The sequence below is a fragment of the Trichoplax adhaerens genome, genomic scaffold (genome assembly GCF_000150275.1).
Source record: "Trichoplax adhaerens TRIADscaffold_6 genomic scaffold, whole genome shotgun sequence".
Lineage (NCBI taxonomy): Eukaryota > Metazoa > Placozoa > Uniplacotomia > Trichoplacea > Trichoplacidae > Trichoplax > Trichoplax adhaerens.
In genome coordinates this window covers 2,823,234-2,845,244 of record NW_002060948.1, presented here as the reverse complement: position 1 = coordinate 2,845,244, position 22,011 = coordinate 2,823,234, and the positions used below count along the sequence as shown (strand labels likewise).

General features: G+C 29.6%; 1 protein-coding gene across 1 annotated transcript; it reads right to left on the bottom strand.

The window, feature by feature from the left end:
• Nucleotides 1-18,089: 18,089 nt before the first annotated feature.
• TRIADDRAFT_26455 (uncharacterized protein) lies at nt 18,090-19,311 on the bottom strand (the record flags this gene model as incomplete). The annotated part of the gene is made up of 7 exons (XM_002113320.1): nt 18,090-18,157; nt 18,259-18,381; nt 18,463-18,517; nt 18,620-18,733; nt 18,829-18,940; nt 19,054-19,135; nt 19,227-19,311. Coding segments are annotated over 7 exons (639 nt in total), but the record flags the coding sequence as incomplete, so codon positions are not given.
• Between the last annotated feature and the right edge of the window lie 2,700 nt (nt 19,312-22,011).

Here is a 22,011-nt window from a genome sequence, read left to right as displayed (position 1 = left end):
GTTATGTAAGATCGGACAGCTCTAATAAGGCCACTATTTCAGTAAGTAGCGACAGGTACTTGTATACTGTTATAAATGGACGAGGTCGAGTTTATCCTTTAATACCAATACGTCGACCATAGAAAAATCCAAAATGAATGGAAGGGGTTGTCTGTAGTCTAAATATAAAGTAATCAAAAAACAAACCATCATAATTAAACAAAAGATTGGCTTAGCTATTCCTATTCTTAAAGTTTAATACGACTAATAGTGTTTCATTTTTAAAATCATCAAACTGCTATTGAAAATTAATCTAAAGTAAGATTATAAAAATAAATATCAACAACACGGTAAAAAATATCCGACAACAATAAAAAATATGACCAAAATTAAAATAATAAAGCAGTGATTGATTATAATATAAACAATCCAAGAACAGCATTCAAAAATAAGATGAAAGGCGATATTAAATATGGAAGCATGATTGAATAAATCGGTAGAGGAAGGAAATAAAATAGAAGTATAATCAGACACTTCTTCATGTTTAGAAGATAACATAAAACATAATAGGCTTTTCCATCCCATTTTTTTACCTTTAGGGCAAAAAGTTGATATTAAGTCCCGTCTTTTCATTATTTTAAATCGTACAAATAGACTTAAATAAAATACATATTTTCATCTAAAAATATTCTTCCTTTTATTATTTTTAATGCGCCAGCTCGAGTTATAAGCTAGTGTCAATATCGACATGGATGATCGAATTATTCCACGTAATATTTTATCATACGCATGGGTATTATTATTGTTACGGAGAAAAATAAAATCATTAACCTTGATTATACGCATAAATTATATCCAACACCCATTTATTCAATATTAATAATTAAAATTATTTTTAAAATGAATACTTCCCTATATAACCCAAACCCAGATTATTTCTTGAACGAGACATAGAACGCCACTTTTTATCATTCATATTCTTATTAATTAATTTACTCAGCATCAAAGTAGAGTCATTATTGTCATATTAACAAGGTACAAATCTAGATTTTATCACAAGGTAGATTTTTTCTTCTTCCCTTCTTATTCTAAATTCAGATTTCATCAACAAAAGTCTAGTGCTATTAAATGCTAAATTATTCTGAATAATTTACGAATAGCTCGATATTCAATGTGAGATCACTGCTCATTTAATCACGGCATAAGTTTAATCTGAAATTTATGTACTATTATGAAGATAATGATTCATTATAGCATGAAATAAATAATCCATCTATCACTTTACCTAGAAATAAATCTTATTTTAATATTTATGATGCAATAAAATTATAAGAAAGAGAATAAAGAAATAATTTAAGAACGAGATAAACCATCAAGTATAAAAGAATTTCATAATTTAGGGCCTGTAAGATAGTTATTTATTTTGAACTAGCGAAATTTATCATTTTTAATTGTTGGACAGCAAATTGTGCAAGCTAACTAATAAACATCAAGATAGCCAAGACCAACTTTCAGCTAAAATGAAGGCGTCAGGACACAAAGGCTAAAGGTGTATTTTATGAAAAAGTCCACCACCTATGCGAGTATAAATTTTCTATATTTACGTTCACATTTCATCATGCATCATATTTTTCCTTCAATTAAGTAATGTATTCTATCCAACAATTCTCAATAATACAATTATAATATATAATATATAAATATAATATAATACATGTGCCAAGTGATATATAAATGTCAAGAATGTAAATATTAATCATAACTATGCTGTACTTTTAAAACCGGACGAAGAATGGGAACAATAGCTTTACTTGTGTTGAATTGTGGGTATTTGCCAAGTTAGTAATCAATGAATAAATTAATGGAAAAGAATATCGATAGTAATAGCCGAGTTATCATTTTAATTAAATTCAGTGAACCTTATTGATCATAAGCCTGTGTTATACACGGCGCCTATCCGCTATAATATTTCAAGAATATACACGCGTTTTCGCATCCCTACTTTTAATTTCATGTATCATATTTTTAGTTATGTCCTGTCTTCGTAACATCCTTAATGCTTCAAGAAGTAGACTCTTTTGATTAACAAGGCATCAAAATGTTAATACAGACTTTAATTAACCTATCCGAGAATCTACAAATGAAATATATCGTTTGACTAGAAATAAATGGACTTTGTGGGTATTCTGCAACAAGATAGTAGATTTCAATCAATCGCATACCATTTAAATTTAATTTTCCTCTATGCTTCGAAAAACTATTCAACAGATAAGTTAGTCAAGATGAAATACTGTATGATAATGACCCTCTAAGAACATTCCCAATCAGTTTTGAATTGAATATGTAGTTTCGGACGGATTAATTCCTAAGCCGATTAGTATATTTATAGACGAACTTCATTTTTGTTTTATTCAGCCATTTGCAATCGTTGATTTTCAGACCATAGCATTTATCGAACTTTGTCAAGGATTAAATGCGTCGACTAAGTTAATGTTAACAATTAAAGACATGTACGTAAAGATGATTGATGGGCTATTATGTTGCTTTAAAATGGAAATTACATTTTATGTGGGAGGATGACGTTAAATTACTCGTATACCATCAATTACTGTAATTGGGTTCTATTTCAATTTTGGAAATAAATACTAAATAAAAGAAATCATTTTCAAATGTTTTACGTACAGTTTATTTTATGCTTACCCAGCTTGTTCTATATAAATTAATTTCTATAGTGTCTATTTGAAGCAATATGATTGAAATGACAGTATTGAAATAAGTATTAATCCTATGATTGTTGTAAGTCTAATCCTTTTAGCTTAAGTTGGACGTAGTATTGTGCGTGCTATTCCGTCATAGAAGTAGTTTAAATAGAAGCTTTAGATGCATTATCTTAGTTAATCGTTTATTTTTGACTTTTGTTCACTGAAATGGTGAGAAAAAAAAATAATTATCTGAAATAGCGACCTCATCAACTTATAAAACTTTATGACCCCGTTTTAGTTAGTTAGTCGGTTAGATAGTCAACTAGTTTATCAATTGCTATTGAATTGTAAAGACTATAATCTTGGGTGTCAAGATTTCTTCAGTAATAAATAGTAGTAAATCTCTGGCTACCTCGTCTACACAATCAGTGACGCTATAATTATACTATAGTATTCGGTCGTTGGAACTAAATTATTTAGTGATATAGCTAATCTCGCCTCTTTAAATATTTAGATTTTCAAATTTGGCTGCATTTGAAAAAAATATTATATGATTACTGAGTAGCGGTATTAATTTCTCTCAATAGAGGTTTCTACAATGCTGCGCTCAATAGTTCGAGTGATGGCATTGATGATATCTTAACTTCAAAAAAATAAAGATAGCTTCCTGTCGAAGCTTAATGTAAATCTTATCAAATAATTTTATGCTAACTGTTTCATTAGATTTTTAAGTATTTGAGTATGCTCTAGGATAGATGGGATTGAAATAGCAGCCGTGCGTTACTCTTGATTTTATTATAATAACCGAAGAAGTATTGAATAACGATGCGGCCATAAATATTGATAAAGGTAGCATCATTAGATATGCAATACTGGCTAGAAGATCATCACACACCACTAGTGACAAAGTGATCTACACACGCCAATGCTTACGGAGAACGCCACTTACTGACTTAGCTATATTTTTACCATAAAAGATATATTTCGAGAACCATATTAATCATTAGATTTAAAATCTTAGGTTGATGGAATTAGATCTTTTAAGTAATGATATTTTAATAATTAAGTAAAACAAGGTCATGATGGGCATCGAAACTACTATCAGTATAGCGCAAAGAAAGGATGTAAGAAATAATCATTACGGAAAGAATTCTATTCTCATTATACTATTAACCAATCCTATATTATTATCAGAACAAATCCATTTCCTCCAGTCTAGCTATTTAGTAAATCTATCCGATGTTGCTATGGTAACCAATCCGATTTTAACTCGCCTATTAAAATGAATAGGTCATTGAGAGGGAATTTTTCAGAGAAAAAGGAAATCCATTTGTTTTAGCCTACAGCATCGCCTAGACGGATAAACCACTTTCAGTTTGGTCATAGATCATCACAGAGTATAATACTAAAATGAAAACTAGGACTTTAGCTGTTATTTCGTAAAATTACGATAACATCATTTGTCAAATACCTTCCATAGTCTGCTAGCAATTGAAAGCTTACTCCTGTTAATTTTAATGAATTTTTAAAATTTTAATGTAATTAACTATCAACGTTATCTATAATTAAAATATGTAACCTACATAATACAATAGCAATATATCAGATCATTCAATAGAAATAATTAATCATTTTATTATTTATATTGAAGCAGGATAAAAGATTATCTTTCAAGTAACCTTAAATGATGTAAAAACGATTTATCACTGAAATATCAACTACTGTAGTTCAAATACTGAGATTAATAGAGATGTAGACAGATACTGTGCGTAAATACAATATAGATGCTTTCAATTGATAGTATTTCAATTTTATTGCTATGATTGAATGTGTATGCTGAAAGAAAGAAAATTTTAATACCTACTAAGGCTAAGTATTTCATTAAGAATTAGAAATTATAGATGTAATATTTCGCTCACGATTAGCATTAGAAAATATGTATTTTAATAGATCTGGCCTTGACCTACTACAACTTAGCCCAGGTACTCGGCTATGTGTTCACGAAGGCTATATGGACAATTATAATCATAATCTGACTGTCTCAAGAGGTTGCTGCAAGTTACGATATGCTCCAATGACTAATTAGTTATTGATAGATTAGAAATTTTATTTTCAGCTTCGTATGTAATGGATAGGTAAGATAAGGTCCAAACGACTCAATTACCGTATATTAAATATCTAGTCTATAATGACGTCTTCATGCTTATAATATCATTATATATTTTTAATATCCCAATAAACAGGAGAAAAAAAGCAAAATTGTATGATAGTTATATCTAAGTAACAAATAATGCTTGGAAAGTGCCACCACCAATAAGATCAATTTCTCTTACACATATATGATATACTGTAACTTTGAGTGAAAGTAATCAAAATAAATCCGATTAAAATTGACTTCCAGAATTATTCGTAAAACTAGAGAATATCAAAATTAATAAAGTATTTATTATAAATTAGCCTGTATCATGCTTGAATTACAAATAATTAGTAGCTTATTGTCTGTTTTTATTCAAATAAATTATTTATAATTTTAATGATTAAAGGATGCCATCAATAAGATTGTGATATCTTATCGCTTTCAATTAATAAATTATAAAGGCATAGAATGAATTTTAGCAGGTGGATAGTGGCATTAATAGATGGGTAGGGGGATAAAGCATTTCATTATTGATCAATATTGATCTATCGTGAAGCAATGATTGAAAATGATACTATATCTATTAAAGGATAATTATAATCTTAGTCTTGGGCTGTTAATTAAAAGTTGTAGGATCTTTGCTATCAATGATCAGTGGAAACAGCTGGATTTCAATAATTTTATGGACCGATAGCTCGATTTCAAAATCGACATAAATATTTCCGCTATACCGATTGATCGAGTTTGGACAATTACGAATATATCGGATTAAATCATAATAGAGGTGATTTTAAATTCACTTCTTAACATCAAAGTTGTTAATAAATAATATCTAGTTACTTCATCATACAACTCGTCTCAAAGTCCAATATAGTCAATCATGTAAAACAAACTTTAATAGAAAAAGTAAAAATGTATAGAGATGGTCTCGTGACCTAATAGAATTAAGGTTCACTATTTAACGTTTAACGGCTACCAATTGAGCTTGACAATGATGTATACTATAAGATTGTGGTAGCTATTCTATAATGTGGATTACATTTAAATTAAAATTTAATGAATTTAATCGTATCGTTCTTAGTAATCTATCATTCTACCGTATACAGTACTCATACAATTAATTTATAAGCTAATAATTGAGCCTGTGATTCATCAAATTCAGTTTCACGATTTAAGCAAGTTTCCTATTAAAGCGCTATAATCATTTACCTAATGTAAAAGTCCTTAAACTATTAGAACATCAATATTCATTAATTTTCATCTTCGTTGCAAACTAAAAGATACTACTTGTTACGGCGCCGAGCAATACACGTATTGGCCAACTTCGGACATTGGCCGTAACCTATTACATATTTAAAATAATGCAATAGCTTTCCTGTAAATTAAATAAAGGATTTCACTGCTCTTTCAAATGCCATATGAAATATTAATGACTGCTAAAGTTCATCATTTTTTACTGAATTTTCATATTACGATGCACACTGCATATACATACCTAATATCAGGTATACTTTGCATTTACTAGCGTTTTAAAAGAGAACGAACGGCTAAACTGTAGGCAGATAATCTGAAAAATATTAAGTCTGCATTGTATTATCGCATAGATATTTGTTATTTGCGAAAAACATTCTTACAACTCGTTAGTGATAAGATAGAGCTAATTTAATTGAAGATACATCGGCTATGAAGACAAGTGTAAGGGTCTTATATATTTACTATTTGTGAAAAATCTCTTCACAGCACGTTAGAGATACGAAAAAGCGAATTTAATTTATCATTTATCATTTAAGACGATAGGGTTAAGGGTCTGTGGTATATATTTTTTTAATATTTAATTCCCACAGTAGGATAGAATAGCATTCTATGACCGTTGACACAGTTTCAGAGCATTGATTTACTTCATTATTAAACTTGTTTATTAGTCAAGGCGATGGATTACTATTATTATATCAATCTGTTATAGTCAAAAAAATTGGGGGATGAAATTTTTATAATGGAACAATGAAAAACTACCAACAGTTATAAATTAAGAAAACTTCAATTCGGAATTCTGAAGTTAGCAGCAACATAAATTATTAACTATTAAAAATTATAACAGCATGACTTTTATTTCAAGACGTTATTGCAATACCTGTTCGTAATATTAGATCTGGCAAGACGTGAACTGCACTATCGATGCTAGCGGTTGCCAGCCATTACCGGTAATAAAATCATTACCGACGTTGGCCGTAACATATTGATATATATCTATGGCATCATGTTTCATATCCATATTAGATCGTCCAATATTAATGAAACTGTGATTAACTTGTATTTTTATCGCCATCAATATATCGAATGTTAATAATATAATTAAAATATAATATAATGAAGTCATGGCTAGAATTACATTGGCCCTACTAAATAGAAGATGTCAACATAATCATAGGAGTACCTTTGATAGTTCAAAAGATAGTGGTTAATAGTCCCCAAATCTACATTAACTATAATCCTACATAGTTGATTATTTCTAAGCTGATTCAGTAAATTCTTTCATATGCTACTATTTAATCCTTAAATAATGTTTCGGTACCGCCAATATGGATCTCATGAAAGACATTTAAAGTATTTAAGAAGAGAAAAAAATAGCCGATTAACGGTTCTGATACTCACTTCAATCAATCATTAGTAAAACTATGCCGTATTGTTTAATTTTAATACTAGCATAAATATGCTGACCATGAAAATAAACTCATTTTTACGATAAAAAATTCTCAGTTATCATTTCGTTAAACACAACTCCAGTACTTAGTCAAAATTTGACTACAAATTATTTAGATACTACATGAAATGTTAGTTGGTCTCATAATGTAGGAATGAAATCTGGTATAATAGAATGCCAAAGCCTCATATCTGTATAACCATAAGGACTCCTAGAAGCTCAGGTACTATAGTATTCTATCGCAATAAAAAGGATTAAATAACTCAATTTTAATAGCTTTTGCCAATATTATTCAAGCTGTTATAATCGCCTAAATCTTTATTAAACTTTCAAGCGTGACGGTATTTCTTTTAGTAAATATACCAACCTAACAATCTTCGAGGGACTGACACAAATGAGATCAAGGATATGAATAAAACCAATGCGATTGTAGAGAATTTTGCTAAATTACTGATACCATTTTGATTCCTTACTAGTTCTCATTCAGTGTAGCTGCAAATATACACGTAGGTTATGCGATCGTATAGCGATCGCATTACCGAGATTTGATGACTAATCACATCGTAGTTCATGAGCTAAGAAATGATTTATCAAATCGTAATCTATCTCACTACTCGCCATGTATTGCTTTTACGGCTTGAACACAAAGTAGCAAACTTTCAATTATGGAAATATCTATCATATTCTAATAACAACCCAATCATAAAATTAAGCCTAAATTATTTTATTAAATTCTGCAACACTATAATCTTCTAGTTTATCTCTGTCGCAGGTATACACAGATATCTCCACTCATTTCATGTATTTCCCATAAGTAGTTACAGTTATTAATTGTATAACACTATCGAAATTTTTAGTAACGTGTTTAAGAATGACTTAAAGATATCGCTAAATAATATAATAATTCAATACATATATAATGATCTAGCATGTCTGCAAAAACTCCTAAATCGTTACCCGTAGAACATTCTCTTCAATTCAGGCCATAAGTTATTGCATTGATCCATTTTTGTGTCAATGAACACTTATAGCATGGCTAAAGTAATTTATTAGATAATACTGAAAGCTTTAACATGCTAGATATTAAACAATTTCACCAAAATTTTTATTTAAAATGATTCTCTCATCTATTTCAATTTGGATATATAGGAAAAATAATTACAATCGAGCAATTACCACAAAAATGGATGGTTGATTTAACTTACCTTATAGAGCGGGCTAAAGCTTTTTCAAATTGTTGCTAAGGTCGAAATGATCGAATATCCAAATGAGTAATATATTAAATGGAGACAAGAACAATAGCTTGCAAGGCCTCTTATCACGTAATATTGGCTAGTAATGAAGCAATAAAGTCTGCTAATAACGTCATCACCAATACCTTTAGTTATTTGTGCGAGATCGTAATCATAATACTGCATAATATGAATAATACAGGTAGGGGCGTCGTATATTTTTGGCACAATCTTGAAAGTCATTGATTAATGCTATTTTATTATCTTGTTGATTTCTTTATTTACGTTAGTTAAAACGTAAAGTTGAAATAAAATTTATAACTTTTTTTGTCTGAACTCATCCATTATTGATCTTATTGATTCTATGGGTAGGGATCATAATAATCAATTTTTTTATTTGATCCACTAATCACGATTGATTCGTTTGTTATTTTTTCAAAAGTTAACAATTATTCTAATTGTTCATTAAAATTAATTCAATACACTAATGTAAAGGTCAAGCTATTAGCAATAAATAAGAGTGATCTATAATCCAAATACATCACCTTATCTTAAGAAATTAAACGGAAACGATTGTAGACGTCATTGAAAAATAAAATAGTAGATAACATCATTTAATCTAGGCTACTAAATAAAAGAGATGATTTAAAATATAGCTGATGAGAATGCTTGAAAATATCAATAAAAATCATTCTACTTTACGTAATTGACTCCATAGTGGACTAGATATATTTTAAAATTTTAAGCGAACATAAATTTTTTATTAGTAATTCATATAATTTATAATAGATAAGTCATCACCGGATTTATAACTTAAAACAGAACAAGCCGAGATAAACAAACTAGCATCATAATAGGTTAACCTCCTATTTAAATAATACCATTTCTATTGATTTGTAAATGTATTGATAATCATCTTTAGAATGACTGGTTAGACTTTTCTTAACTTTGATTCAAATTTCTCTATGATCATCACAATTTAATTGTAAAATCTCTTTTCTTATCGTTAATGAAAGATTAAGAATATAATTGATTTATGTTGAAGTCTTTTAAAGTTTAAATAATAATAAGATATCAGTCATTCCATCAACCAATAAAGCTAACCTATGATCGGAAGTCAAAAATAACTTACCAGCATAATCTAAAATGAATTGTATCATCAACAAATCTTATTTGAAATTCGAATTTATATGAAATAGAAACAACGCAAAAAAAATAAATTGCTAAAAAAATTTTTGTGGTCAAAAGAAAATTATTCTCCGCTGCTATTTACAAAATAGGAAAAAAATGATTCACCTAGGTAATTTATTGGACCAGATCAACAATTACTTGCACGGTGAATGGAGGGAGATCTATCCTATATTATCTCATCACTTATGTAAGCCAGGCAGAGTTGAAAACTGCTTACCAATATTAGTCAAATTACCTATAGCATCAACGTCTAAGAAACATTAAATTAGTTGTACTAGACTGTCTCGTATATCACTAGAAAATGATCATAACATTTTCTTTATCATTCCTATCAATCAGCTAAAGATACTTTAATAGAATTTGAAGTTGTTTACTAAAATTAATCAATTGTATTTCACATTGTTAACATAATAAACTAATACTAGAGCATCGCTAAGAGTATCAAACAACATAAAATCGTTCTCTAGCTCGGAACAAGATACGACAAATAGGCAAGATACAAATATTTTGGAAATTTACTGAAATACGTAGCAGCCGTTATAAATTCTTCATAACACTATTTCAATTTGGACCCTTTTCGATATTACTATTTTTTATTACTAAGGTTGGCGGCTTGTCTTAAAAATTAGATCATATCAAAGTTTTGTATTACTAGAAATTAATTAAGCTAATATTAAACGAAAGAATTCTATCGATTATTTTATAAACTGGCTACGATTAGCTTAATTCGGAAGAAAAACAAGATCAGAACTAAAATTTTACACGATACCGTATGATAGCTAATCAAGACGAACTGAATCATTGAAAATTTAACTTCATCTAATTTTTGATGAAGTAAGCTTTATATGATCATATTGCCTTAAATATAAAATTGATTTATTCTGTGCTTATCTGTCTTCATCGTTATGTCTAACCCATTTAACCATAAACAGGACGAATACAAGGATATTGATATAGCGAGTGATGTGTGAAAATATGTAAATAGGTTGTTTAGGTGGGTACTGTTTATTTTTTTTAAATTTGATGTACTTCTAGATAAAATCTTTGTAGCTATTACAATAGAGAAACTAATAGAATTTCATATTTTGATTGTTCTTTCTCAGTAAAAGCTGCTTATGTATTTATATTTTCAATACATTTTACAATATCAATGAGTAGTAAGCTATTTTTCATGTATTCATTGACAAATTTAGAATGATGTTGTTATTAGGCTGAAACTGAAGCCTATCAAAATTGTTGGTGCTAACATCCTAACAGGAAAAATAATGTCTAGGTGAAGTAATTACCTTGTGTTAATAACCCTGATGTCATTTCTTTCTAGTAATTATACGTTCACGTAATCAATGTAAAAACATCCAGAAATATTAACCTATAAAATTAATTGGTCATAGATTATAGTATAATAAAATAAGACTATACATCCATATTAGTCCATTTTAAAAAAATTTTCCCTCTCCTATATCGTTAAACCGACATCGGTTAATTGATAAAATTAATATTAAAAGTCGAATAAGTTATTGAATCACAACACACTTCTATTTTAAAGTAAAGAATGTTACTGACTGTTAAGAACAGTATACGAATACCTGAAATATTGCAACTAAATTATGATGTAAAATAGGATGCATAGAGGATATTTATTGTAATACTTTGAGGATATTTTTAATTTCAGATACTATAGATATCGCTTTTCCTGTAAGCCTAGTAAACGTATTAAAGGATTATATTTATTTTATTCTAAGCTGTTTTATTGACTATTGAAACACCTTCTTGATTGATTACTTATAGTTTTAAACCATACGAAAGTAAAAGCATAAAGGGATATTAATTACAAATATTGCAGTTCTTTCCTTGTACCTTGCAAGCTCTATATATATCATGACCATCCTGCTTTTCTTATAAGACTAAGGCACAATTAAAGATAATTGGAGCTTAATAAATAAAGGATTTGAAATGATATTTAATTTACCATTCACAAACTGAATCATCACATCGAAATGAACTGCCAATACCGTCTATCTCAAATATCAATCCATTTTCGAAACATAAAATCAGTAAAATTGGTATTCAATACAATATAAATAGAAAAATAACGGCATGATTACACTTGTTCAAGAAATTTAGTATTTTAATCTGGCAGCATTACAGAGACAACTATTCTACAGAATTAAAATGGAGTATCATTTTCAATTAATGACAATGATTGATTTTTATTTAGTCAAGATAATAGCCATTATTCAGTGTCGCGACAATTGTTACGAAATATATCAAAAAATTCTATACGTATTCAAAAACTATAATAAATTTACACTGGAAAATAATATCGGTGTCTGTTATTAATTTTACAGTTACAGAGCCAACGAATGTGTGTTTGAACGTATATATCTTGAATTTTCTAAAAATATAGTTATTTGTGGCACAGAATCCTGTTTTATAGAGCCTTAAAATAACCTAGATTTACTACTACTGTGACGATATCATTAAGGTATCAACATATTTTGTTGAGCTACATACAAGTGCGAGTGTAAAGCCGGCAAAACAGCTTATAAATACGTATCTAAACGTTTTTGAAAATCTAGTTATTTGTTGCATAGCATTCTGTTTTACTTTTTACATCGCAAAATTAAACGACACTTGCTACTACAGTATCAGTACAATTAAGACATTAGCATATTCTGTACATCTTTTAACTTCTCCGATGTTCTGGACCTGTGACGATTACATTAGAATGATCTAAAATACTTAAATATTTTACCCGGTATAAACTTCGATAATGAGGATATTCGAGATTTAAAAGTATTATCATTTCCAAAGTAATTCAGCTATGGCAGTACCTTAAAATCGAGTTTGATCCGGTATGAAAATATAAATCTTAACTTTTGATTAAAGCGATAAAGACATTCTAGCGATCTGAAACCTGGTAAATAACGTAAAATTGCAATCAGCGTTGATCGGACATAAAGAATACAAAATGAAAACGATTCTATTTTTTCTAGCTTAAGAATTGTGGTAAAATCAACTATACCATTCAAATATATTACTCAAAGTTAGACTTGAAGGGCAAGCTATAATCAGAATTGATATCAAAATCGACTTACAAGAAATCCAAGTAGATCTCCTGCATTAGATATCCAATTATGATTTTATTAGTATTCATGAAAAATAAAAATTTAAATATCACTCTCTCGCTATTACGTATATTAAAATTAGCTATACCATTTAATTATATGACTCAAAGTTAGAATTGAAGGGTATTCTATAATCAAAATAGATATTGAAATCCGCTTACAAGAAATTCGAATAAATACTTGCATTAGATATTCAAATACGGTTTTATTAATATTCATAAGAAATAAAATATCACTCTTTCGCAGTATAGCACAAAAGCCTACACCATCTTATCCGATCCTTTTAATACATACACGTAGATAATTAATTATTTCTTTATCGAACCGCTGCCCATCCTAAGATATTGGTCATGCAGTACTGAAAAATGACATAAATATCAAAGCATTCATAATCTAACGATACTTACCTGCATCTATCTTATTCAATGATTCAAATAAACAGGTTTTCCACTTCTCTATTCAAATTGTGATGCAATTTCAGCCAAAAAAATTACATCGACTACAATGCTTATCTCATAAGATCCTTTTTGATGGAAGGAAGATTCTGCATTGACTTTAGTCAAGTTATCAACACCTAAAGTTTAAACTTTAGTTATTGTGACGGAGTACAGACTCCGTAAATTAATCGTAGCGTTAGTTTCAGTAATTAAGATTTTATTAGTTGTTAAATATAACCTTTATTTATTAGGTACTTGTTAATTGTAATTTTATTAGTAGTCTAGTCATACTTGTTGTAGACTCTGTGCAGAATAGTATACTTACAGAGGTGACAACTAATATTCACACATAGTAATTTCTGTTACTTTGTACCGAGCCTTTGATTATTAATTGGCTCTTAATTAGTTGGTAACTCATTAGTGTTGTTTACGCCCTCTGCCATACTGAACCATATAGACAGCCGGCTATACAAACCTATATATTTTTAGGGTTATTTACCTAAGCTGTGCACCGAGTGCAGCCGAGCTAGGGTACATAAAGCCCGGTGCTCTCATTAGCTAGTTAGTTGACGATTGACCGTATAGTGTACGCGTATAGTTAGAGTAGTCTTGGATGTCAAGCCTACCTTGGTTTAATAAACTAATATAAAAGCCTAAGTCTAGTCTACTCTTAGCCCGTTGGGGGCACATTTGGCTGTTGTAGCCTTAGTATTTATACAGATTTAAAGACCCAGGTTTCCTTGTCGTGAGCTGACCACGACAGCTATATATGTGATATACCAATATTACGGTACCTATCCTAATAAGATACCGGCAATGAAATTTTCAAAAATTTTACAGACTCTACAACACTAGCGATTATTTTTTTAAACTTTCTGCTTCCAACTTTCCATAGATACGAAATGCACAAGTTTCCTATTACTTCTTTAATTCATTGTTTATATTTTAACAAGTCTTTATTAAAACTGAATACTCAATCTCAATCGTTAAGTCGTATTTGGAATCAATACAAGAATTTTATAACATAAAATTGAAATCTGCGCGTTCTCGATGGCATCATAATTCGATATTAACTCTTGTTAAAAAAACCTATCGAAATTTTTCTTGTATATTCTAAATTTTTATAAAGTTTTACCAAATTACTTCCTATTCTATGACATTACTCATGCAATATCTAAAAATTTTAGAGTAATGCCTTTAGGACGATTTCCTAGGCATCAATACAACCGTTACCAGTACTGGTACCTACTTATACATAAAATTAATAATGATTCTTTGAATCTCAAGTTCAAACCCTCGGAAAAAGCCTTTATCAGCGCTCTAAAGCATGATGCTCAATCAATATTTAAATTTTAAAGTGCTTTCAAAATTTTGATAAATCTTTATTAAAAGAAAAACTTACATTTGATTTGAACTGTGATCAAATGATAATAACTTCATATTAGTAGCATTTCAAGACACAAAATTAAAAACCTGTACTATTCATCTCAATTTTCGCTGTATATTGGTTCTCAAATAATTTTTCAATACAAGTCCTATCTAAATATTTAGATTTTGATCACAATTCAATAAAAGTAGTATACTACTAGTACCTACTTTCAATATTAATCACGAAATATAAAAAATCTTATCAATGCTAAGATATGTAAATTATTTCCAGACCTTTACAGAATTCTTTCTACATTATTAATGCCAATATACAGACTTCCGTATGCCTCTTCCAATTCTCTGGTTCATTCTGAGATAAAAGAGGTGTGTATCGAATAGGATTTTCAATCTTGATTACCATCAGAAGCGATAAAAGTCACGACAGATAATTGCAATGATAATATTATCATATTTTGAATATAAAATGTGTTATCTGCTTTTATACAGCAGTGTCAACAAAAGCAATTCAATCTTTTACAATGGATAATATCGACATTGGTATGATTTAACAAAATATTTTATTCTTATCATTAAGTTCAATATCAAATTAACTTTGAACCTTTATTAATTTTTATTCTCGCTTTAGATAACAGTAGAATAGCGATACCTTTTTTAATTCTAAAGGGTATTTTTCAGCTTTCTTTCTAAGATAAACTTCCTTTCTTTTCTTTTCGTTGAAGAAAGCAGGTTCCATTTGGATGTACGTTGTTTTAATATAGCACTAGCTTTTTATAACAGTGACATATATACATACGACAATCACAATGATTTGAACCGTAAGTAGATAATTCGCATTCCCTAATATAACTATTGATTTCAGTAAATTAAAAGTTAACTAAATAAGGATAGGCTAACAAAATTATCCTAACATAGATATTTCTACTCTAATACAGTATATAACACTGTTACAGTTCCACATCAATATTTTCAGAACTTGTATAGATTTTGCTGCAAAAAGATATGACGCATATCTATTTTATCGGATATTAATGCGACTCGATCATTTGACGTCAATATTAATTACAACTCCTACGTCAATGCTCAATATTAAAATCACTTATTATACTCAAATAACGTCCACTATAGCTTCTTAATGATTATGTTGACTTTGGCTTATTGTAAATCAATTCAGTGATAGGCAAGAAAATCTGCTGATTGATATAATCTTAATGATATCTTTGATCGGAAAAATTTACGGTAAAAATAATAAATACAGGGAAATGTAAGATTCTGAACTAATTTTTCTAAAATGTAATAGTAAATACAGTATATTATCAACTGTAAACTGATAAGTTTACAGTATTAATTTAAATAGCAGTTACTTTATACAGTTGATAAAATTCAATTTTATCAAAATCCCTAAACTTACTTATTTACGACTCAATATATTAATCACTTCTTAAATTTCTATTTTCCTTATAGTACATAATTTATTTTTTAAATTGGTTCTCTATGACGTCAAATGAATAGTAGACACTTGCCCATTAAGTAATAAACAATCGTGATAGGAATGGAAATGCAGCGGAAAATTACAAGGTTATCCTGCTAAGCTATCAACTTTACTTATAAACATTTCAACCTATTACCTGACACGTGCAAGTAATAAATTAGTATCTGCAAAAGGAGCGCTGCCACCATTCAAAATTGCTAACCGACGTTGAAACGAGAGAGCAAGAACAGGCCTACAACAAGCAAGGAGCGAAGTGTGCACGTTTATTTATCACTTACACTTTACGAACTCTTTTCATCAATAAAACTAACGGCCTCAATATCAATTTTTGTGAACATACTTTATTTAATAGTTTCACCTGATCAGAACGATTGAGATATGCAATGTAGTTGTAGGTCCCGGAATGCAATTACAACTTAGTATTGGTGAACGGATATAACTGGACCAACAACCACGGTAATTGCTGATAATATCAAATTCTATTACAGTACAACATTACAGAATCAAAAGTTGTTTATCCCGAGTTCATTACGAATCTTCACTAGAATGCAAATTTGATATGAAGTTGCCGTATATTACAAATATACAGTAAATCTACCTTGTCGATTATTTTTATCGGGCGACAAACTAATCAAGCAGAGAAACGCATCGACTGCGAATTCATATTTATTTAATTTTATACTATTTCAAATAATTCTCGACGAATACGAATGTGTTTAAGAGAACTATCAGCGATATATTTTAAAAAATTCATTACTTTTTCGTCATTATTTTACAAATTTTGCTTCTCTAAAATTTCATCGCCAGATATCCTAGATAGATAGCAAAGTAATTCATTGCCTTCTATTATAGTTTAATTTGACATATTTCAAGAACACTATTTATATATCGATCGCTTTCATGACTATCATATTACAGATAAACTAAGTACTATTAACATTAATAGTCACTCTATCATCAGGTAGAGTACAGTATCTTGCATAGATATTGAAATTTACCAAAATGATAGAAAATAGTATACATTTTATATTAATTGTGAACCAATTGTCGAATATCTTTAAATTTTATAGAACTAATAAGTAACGCACAAGGCGCAGCCAGAAGTATTTTGTTAAATAAATTGTCATAAATTACTGAAACAGTCCATCGCAGTTATAATTTATAGGTGACGAAAGCAGTTATGCTATCTAGGTTATTTGGTAGAAATTTTACTTTGTAATCCATTAGACGAGAAAATTTTCTTTCTCGTCTCTATCTAATATGCTACAAACGATTTAAAACTAAGAAATAATATGCAAATATATACAAACTTGAATGGATATAGTCTTTAAACTATATCATCCAAGGAAATATTCATTCAGTAGATTACCATTATAGTAATTAAACGACAGTATAGCATATCAAATAGCAGATCAGTTCCATAAGATTCGAGGACCTTTGATGAATGCTTCCTTCGCATCAATTTTCAAAATTTTTTATGTACTTCCGAATAGACCAGCAGCAACTAAATGATTAGCAGCAAAATACTGCAAAAATTGCACGGAAGTGGCCTTAGCATGAAATGTTGTAGACCCAACATCTGAATTGGGACTAATTTCAAGAAAACAATTTCACATATAAAAATGTCAGTCATTGCAGACATTTTAGCGGTTTACTGTTAATAGTCACCGTATCAAAATTGGAATTATTCCTGGGATATTGCACTTACTCTTCGAACCTCCCGTGTATAGGTCCGTTTACATCCCAAATTTTAATACAATTTTCAAATCCACCTATGTAAGCGATATTACCAAATGATTTACGAATCAGAATACGCTATTCCAGAATTATTAGTAAATAACTTGATGATGAACAAATAAATTGATTGTTGTACCTGATGCTATTTGTGTACCGCACGGGCTAAAGGAAATGGAATATACGGGCGAAGTATGCCCTGAATATTCTTGAATAAGTTTTCCTGTGGAGATATCCCATAAATATATCGAATTATCTGTTCCTATAATAGTGTTTGTGTTGAAATAAAGCATTTTAAGCAAGACTTAGTAGGACTAAATTACGAGCAGCTTACAGTGTTTACCTGCAGTTGCTAAGTAATTACCATTAGGTGAGAACGCCATGGCCATTACATCGCCCTATTTAATAACATAATTTTTAAAATTGATGTTTGTATTACGAAAAATATTCATAAAATCGACAGTAACGGTTTCAACGGTATCATATCATGTAGCACATACTTTATGTCCAGTAAATAAACGAACTGTTTGACCATTTTGGATATCCCATAATCGGCAGGTTTTATCAGCAGATCCAGTAGCGATATAATTACAGTTCGGATGAAATCTAACACACTAACCAAAAAGACATTTTTCTTCGATTTATAAAAATTTTATAATGCCTCTCATATAAGGGTAGATATGCACTCATAAGCCATATTCTGACATACATTCACACTATCCAAATGTCCAGCAAATATACGCAAAGGATGAGTAAATTCCGTACTCCATAAGCGAGCCGTTGTATCGGCAGATGCGGTCGCAAAGTAAACTAAAAATTTACTGTGATGAAATGTTGAAAAGTTTACCTATACATGTTTCGTGATCTTAACGTATAAAGTAATTTTGGGGAACGAAATATAAGCTACATTTTAAAAGAATCTCTATAATCTAACCTGGTGTCAACATCCCAAACCGGATAAACATGTCCTCTATAAGTAACAAGGCACTTCAAGTCTTCAGTATTCCATAATTTTACTGTTGGATAGAAACAAAAGTTAGGACACAGTAGTCGATACTCATATGTTGTAGATCAGAAACGCTAACTAGCAATTGATAGAATTCTTACCAGTTGCATCCTCGGAGGCGGTAAAAAGGTAACTGGCATCGTCACTGAAGGAGCATGAAGTTATTCCAGCACTATGTGCTCTTAAAGTAATGCACTCTCTAAAAAAGTATTGAATTAAGTAATTGGATTACCAACGATAAAATAAGAAGTATTTTCTAAATTAGTCCAGTGGTCATCGAGGTAGTTAGTATTTTTAACGTTACTAAACTGATTTTTCTTTTTTTTGAGTTGATCTTCAATTTTCAAATCAAATTCATAAATTTCATCTAAATGCACAAAAGCGTAATTATCTTATAACCATACAGATGCGAACTGTCTCTCACCACCAACTACTACGGAATAAATGAAATTTTAATAATAAGCCTTACGACTTGACGTTTCTTCTGAATTAAGAGCAAAACTTTCACCAAAATTTAGATACCATAACCGCGCAGCAGCATCAGCAAATCCACCGCATAATATCTTACAATTGTCTGATACACTAACAGTATTCAATCTGTAGTAATAGGTAAAACGTTTCTATTTAAGATACCAGAAAAAAGACATATACTAACTTATGGTAGATATTTACCCTTGGTAGGCATTTAAGAAAGTATAAAAGCGTATATTAGGCAAGTGATTTGTTGGAGATTCTTTGGCTTTATTAACAACGTCATGAAATTTTGAAATTTTATCGTCCCTAATATAGTTATATGTTGCAACTATTTAGTGATGTGCTAAAATTTTACCTACTGCAATAATTTCAATGAATATAGGATCAAACATTGAACAACATACACGCTAGAATTCGATTGGAGGTTGGCCATATCACCCTCCATTATTTCTGACAGGCGAAGAACAAAAATATTTTATTTCCTTCAGTTTAGTCGATATTTTTTGATATGCAATACAATAGAGGCTTAATCATAGCTAACCTTGTGATGGATATTCACTACCATCAATTTCTTCAACTGTGCTCTCAATATAAGCTAGAAAAAATGTAGTCTTGGTTAGCGTTTGTAACAATCATCAAGCAATATAACCGATTACTCACTATTAATGAAAATATGCTGGTTTATTATGCTCAATATATTCAAGAGGTCAGCCGCCTACAATTAAAAAATTTAAACAAAATATAACAGCATTTACATAGTTCCCCATGGCACCATATTGAACCACATCGTTTTTATATGAAAAATTTTACAACTCACCTCTAAGAAATTTATAAGATATTGAAAGGCCTCAAGAGATAAATTAACAAAAAATTTATAGCTTCTGTAATACAAATATGAATAGGAGAATTATAAAACTTTGAATTATAGATCTGATATTTTTAAACTTACACATGTTGATCTCACTAAAATGAACAATCAAGCATTCTTACTGGTAGTCCTTCAGCACCAATTCGCTATCATTGTCCTCATCAATTGCGCGTAAAAGTGATTCAATGTCATGAGCATTATCTACTGCAAGATTTGCTGAATAACTTGACAGAAATTTCTTCCCTAACAAAACAAAATGTCTAAAATTAGCAAATTTAATGTCTTGCGTGCCAGAAATTACTATAGTTAATAGTTCTTCAGCGTCAATCTAGAGTACACGTATGTCTACATGCAGTATAGATAAACCGCTGTCATTGTGCTAAGTGATATATAGAAGGTACACACTGCATACGGAAAAAAATTTGAGGACTAAAGCAACATATTACTTAGTTTTAGCATAAAAATTTCATATTACGAAGTGGCATCGGTGGTAACCATCTAAATGTATTGGTAATCGTTATTAGCTCATTCTCAATTATTATGATACTAATTTTTCATAAATTTCAAATTCTTAATTTTAACAATAATTCTCTATATATTAATGTTGTATTACCTCTTTGATTATCTCCAAAAGCCAACAACTTGAGAAAAGAGTGCACAAATACCGGAAAAAGGAGTGCCGTTAATTCATTCTATGATTTAAGAATATATCCAGTAAAACAGACATACATTATGAATGTGGATAAATAATGTTTATGCTACAACCTCCTTAATCTATACTTGTTACGATGGATTTACATTACTTGATGTATATTAATTCATAACAATTAATACATGTTAATTTATAAGACAGAGTCTAATAGGTCTGCAATAGATAATAATTGAAGAGTCTTTTAACCTAGCGAATAGTGCATCTTATCTACTAGAATAGAAATATGTATATTAAAGATTAAAAAGGGCCACAAAGACTACTACATCCCGTCACTTAAAATTAAAAAGCACAATAAAAATTACTGGAAAAAGTGAACTTAGAGAATTTACGAAAATTGTTAATTGATATATCTTTAATAAAATTTGTATATCCGGAATATCGTGTTAGTTAAAAGCATAAAATGCATTATGATAGATTAACGAGTACTAAGTGTCCATAAATTATTTTTACAGTAATGAATATCATATTATACGCAAAACTAACAGTAATAATCATTAATCGAGGACAAAATACCGCGATTGAAAGAAGCAGTAGACGTTAACTGAATGAAGAGATAGTAAACTCACTTTGAAATCTAGATCTTCACAGTTATCCACGAATGACAGGAACCTGACAAATATTAGAGGCAAAAATTTAAATTAGTTTAAAGACAATAATAAATTAAATTTGCAAATTCTTACTCTGAAAATTGGCTGTCGATTTTTTCCGGATTATTTCTATCCATTCAAAAATATATAAAGTTACATGATAAGATGATACTAAAGTAAAATCATGCTTATTTACAAGCAGGCTACGTTTACAACTACTGCTATGCATTAATGATTTGCAGTCA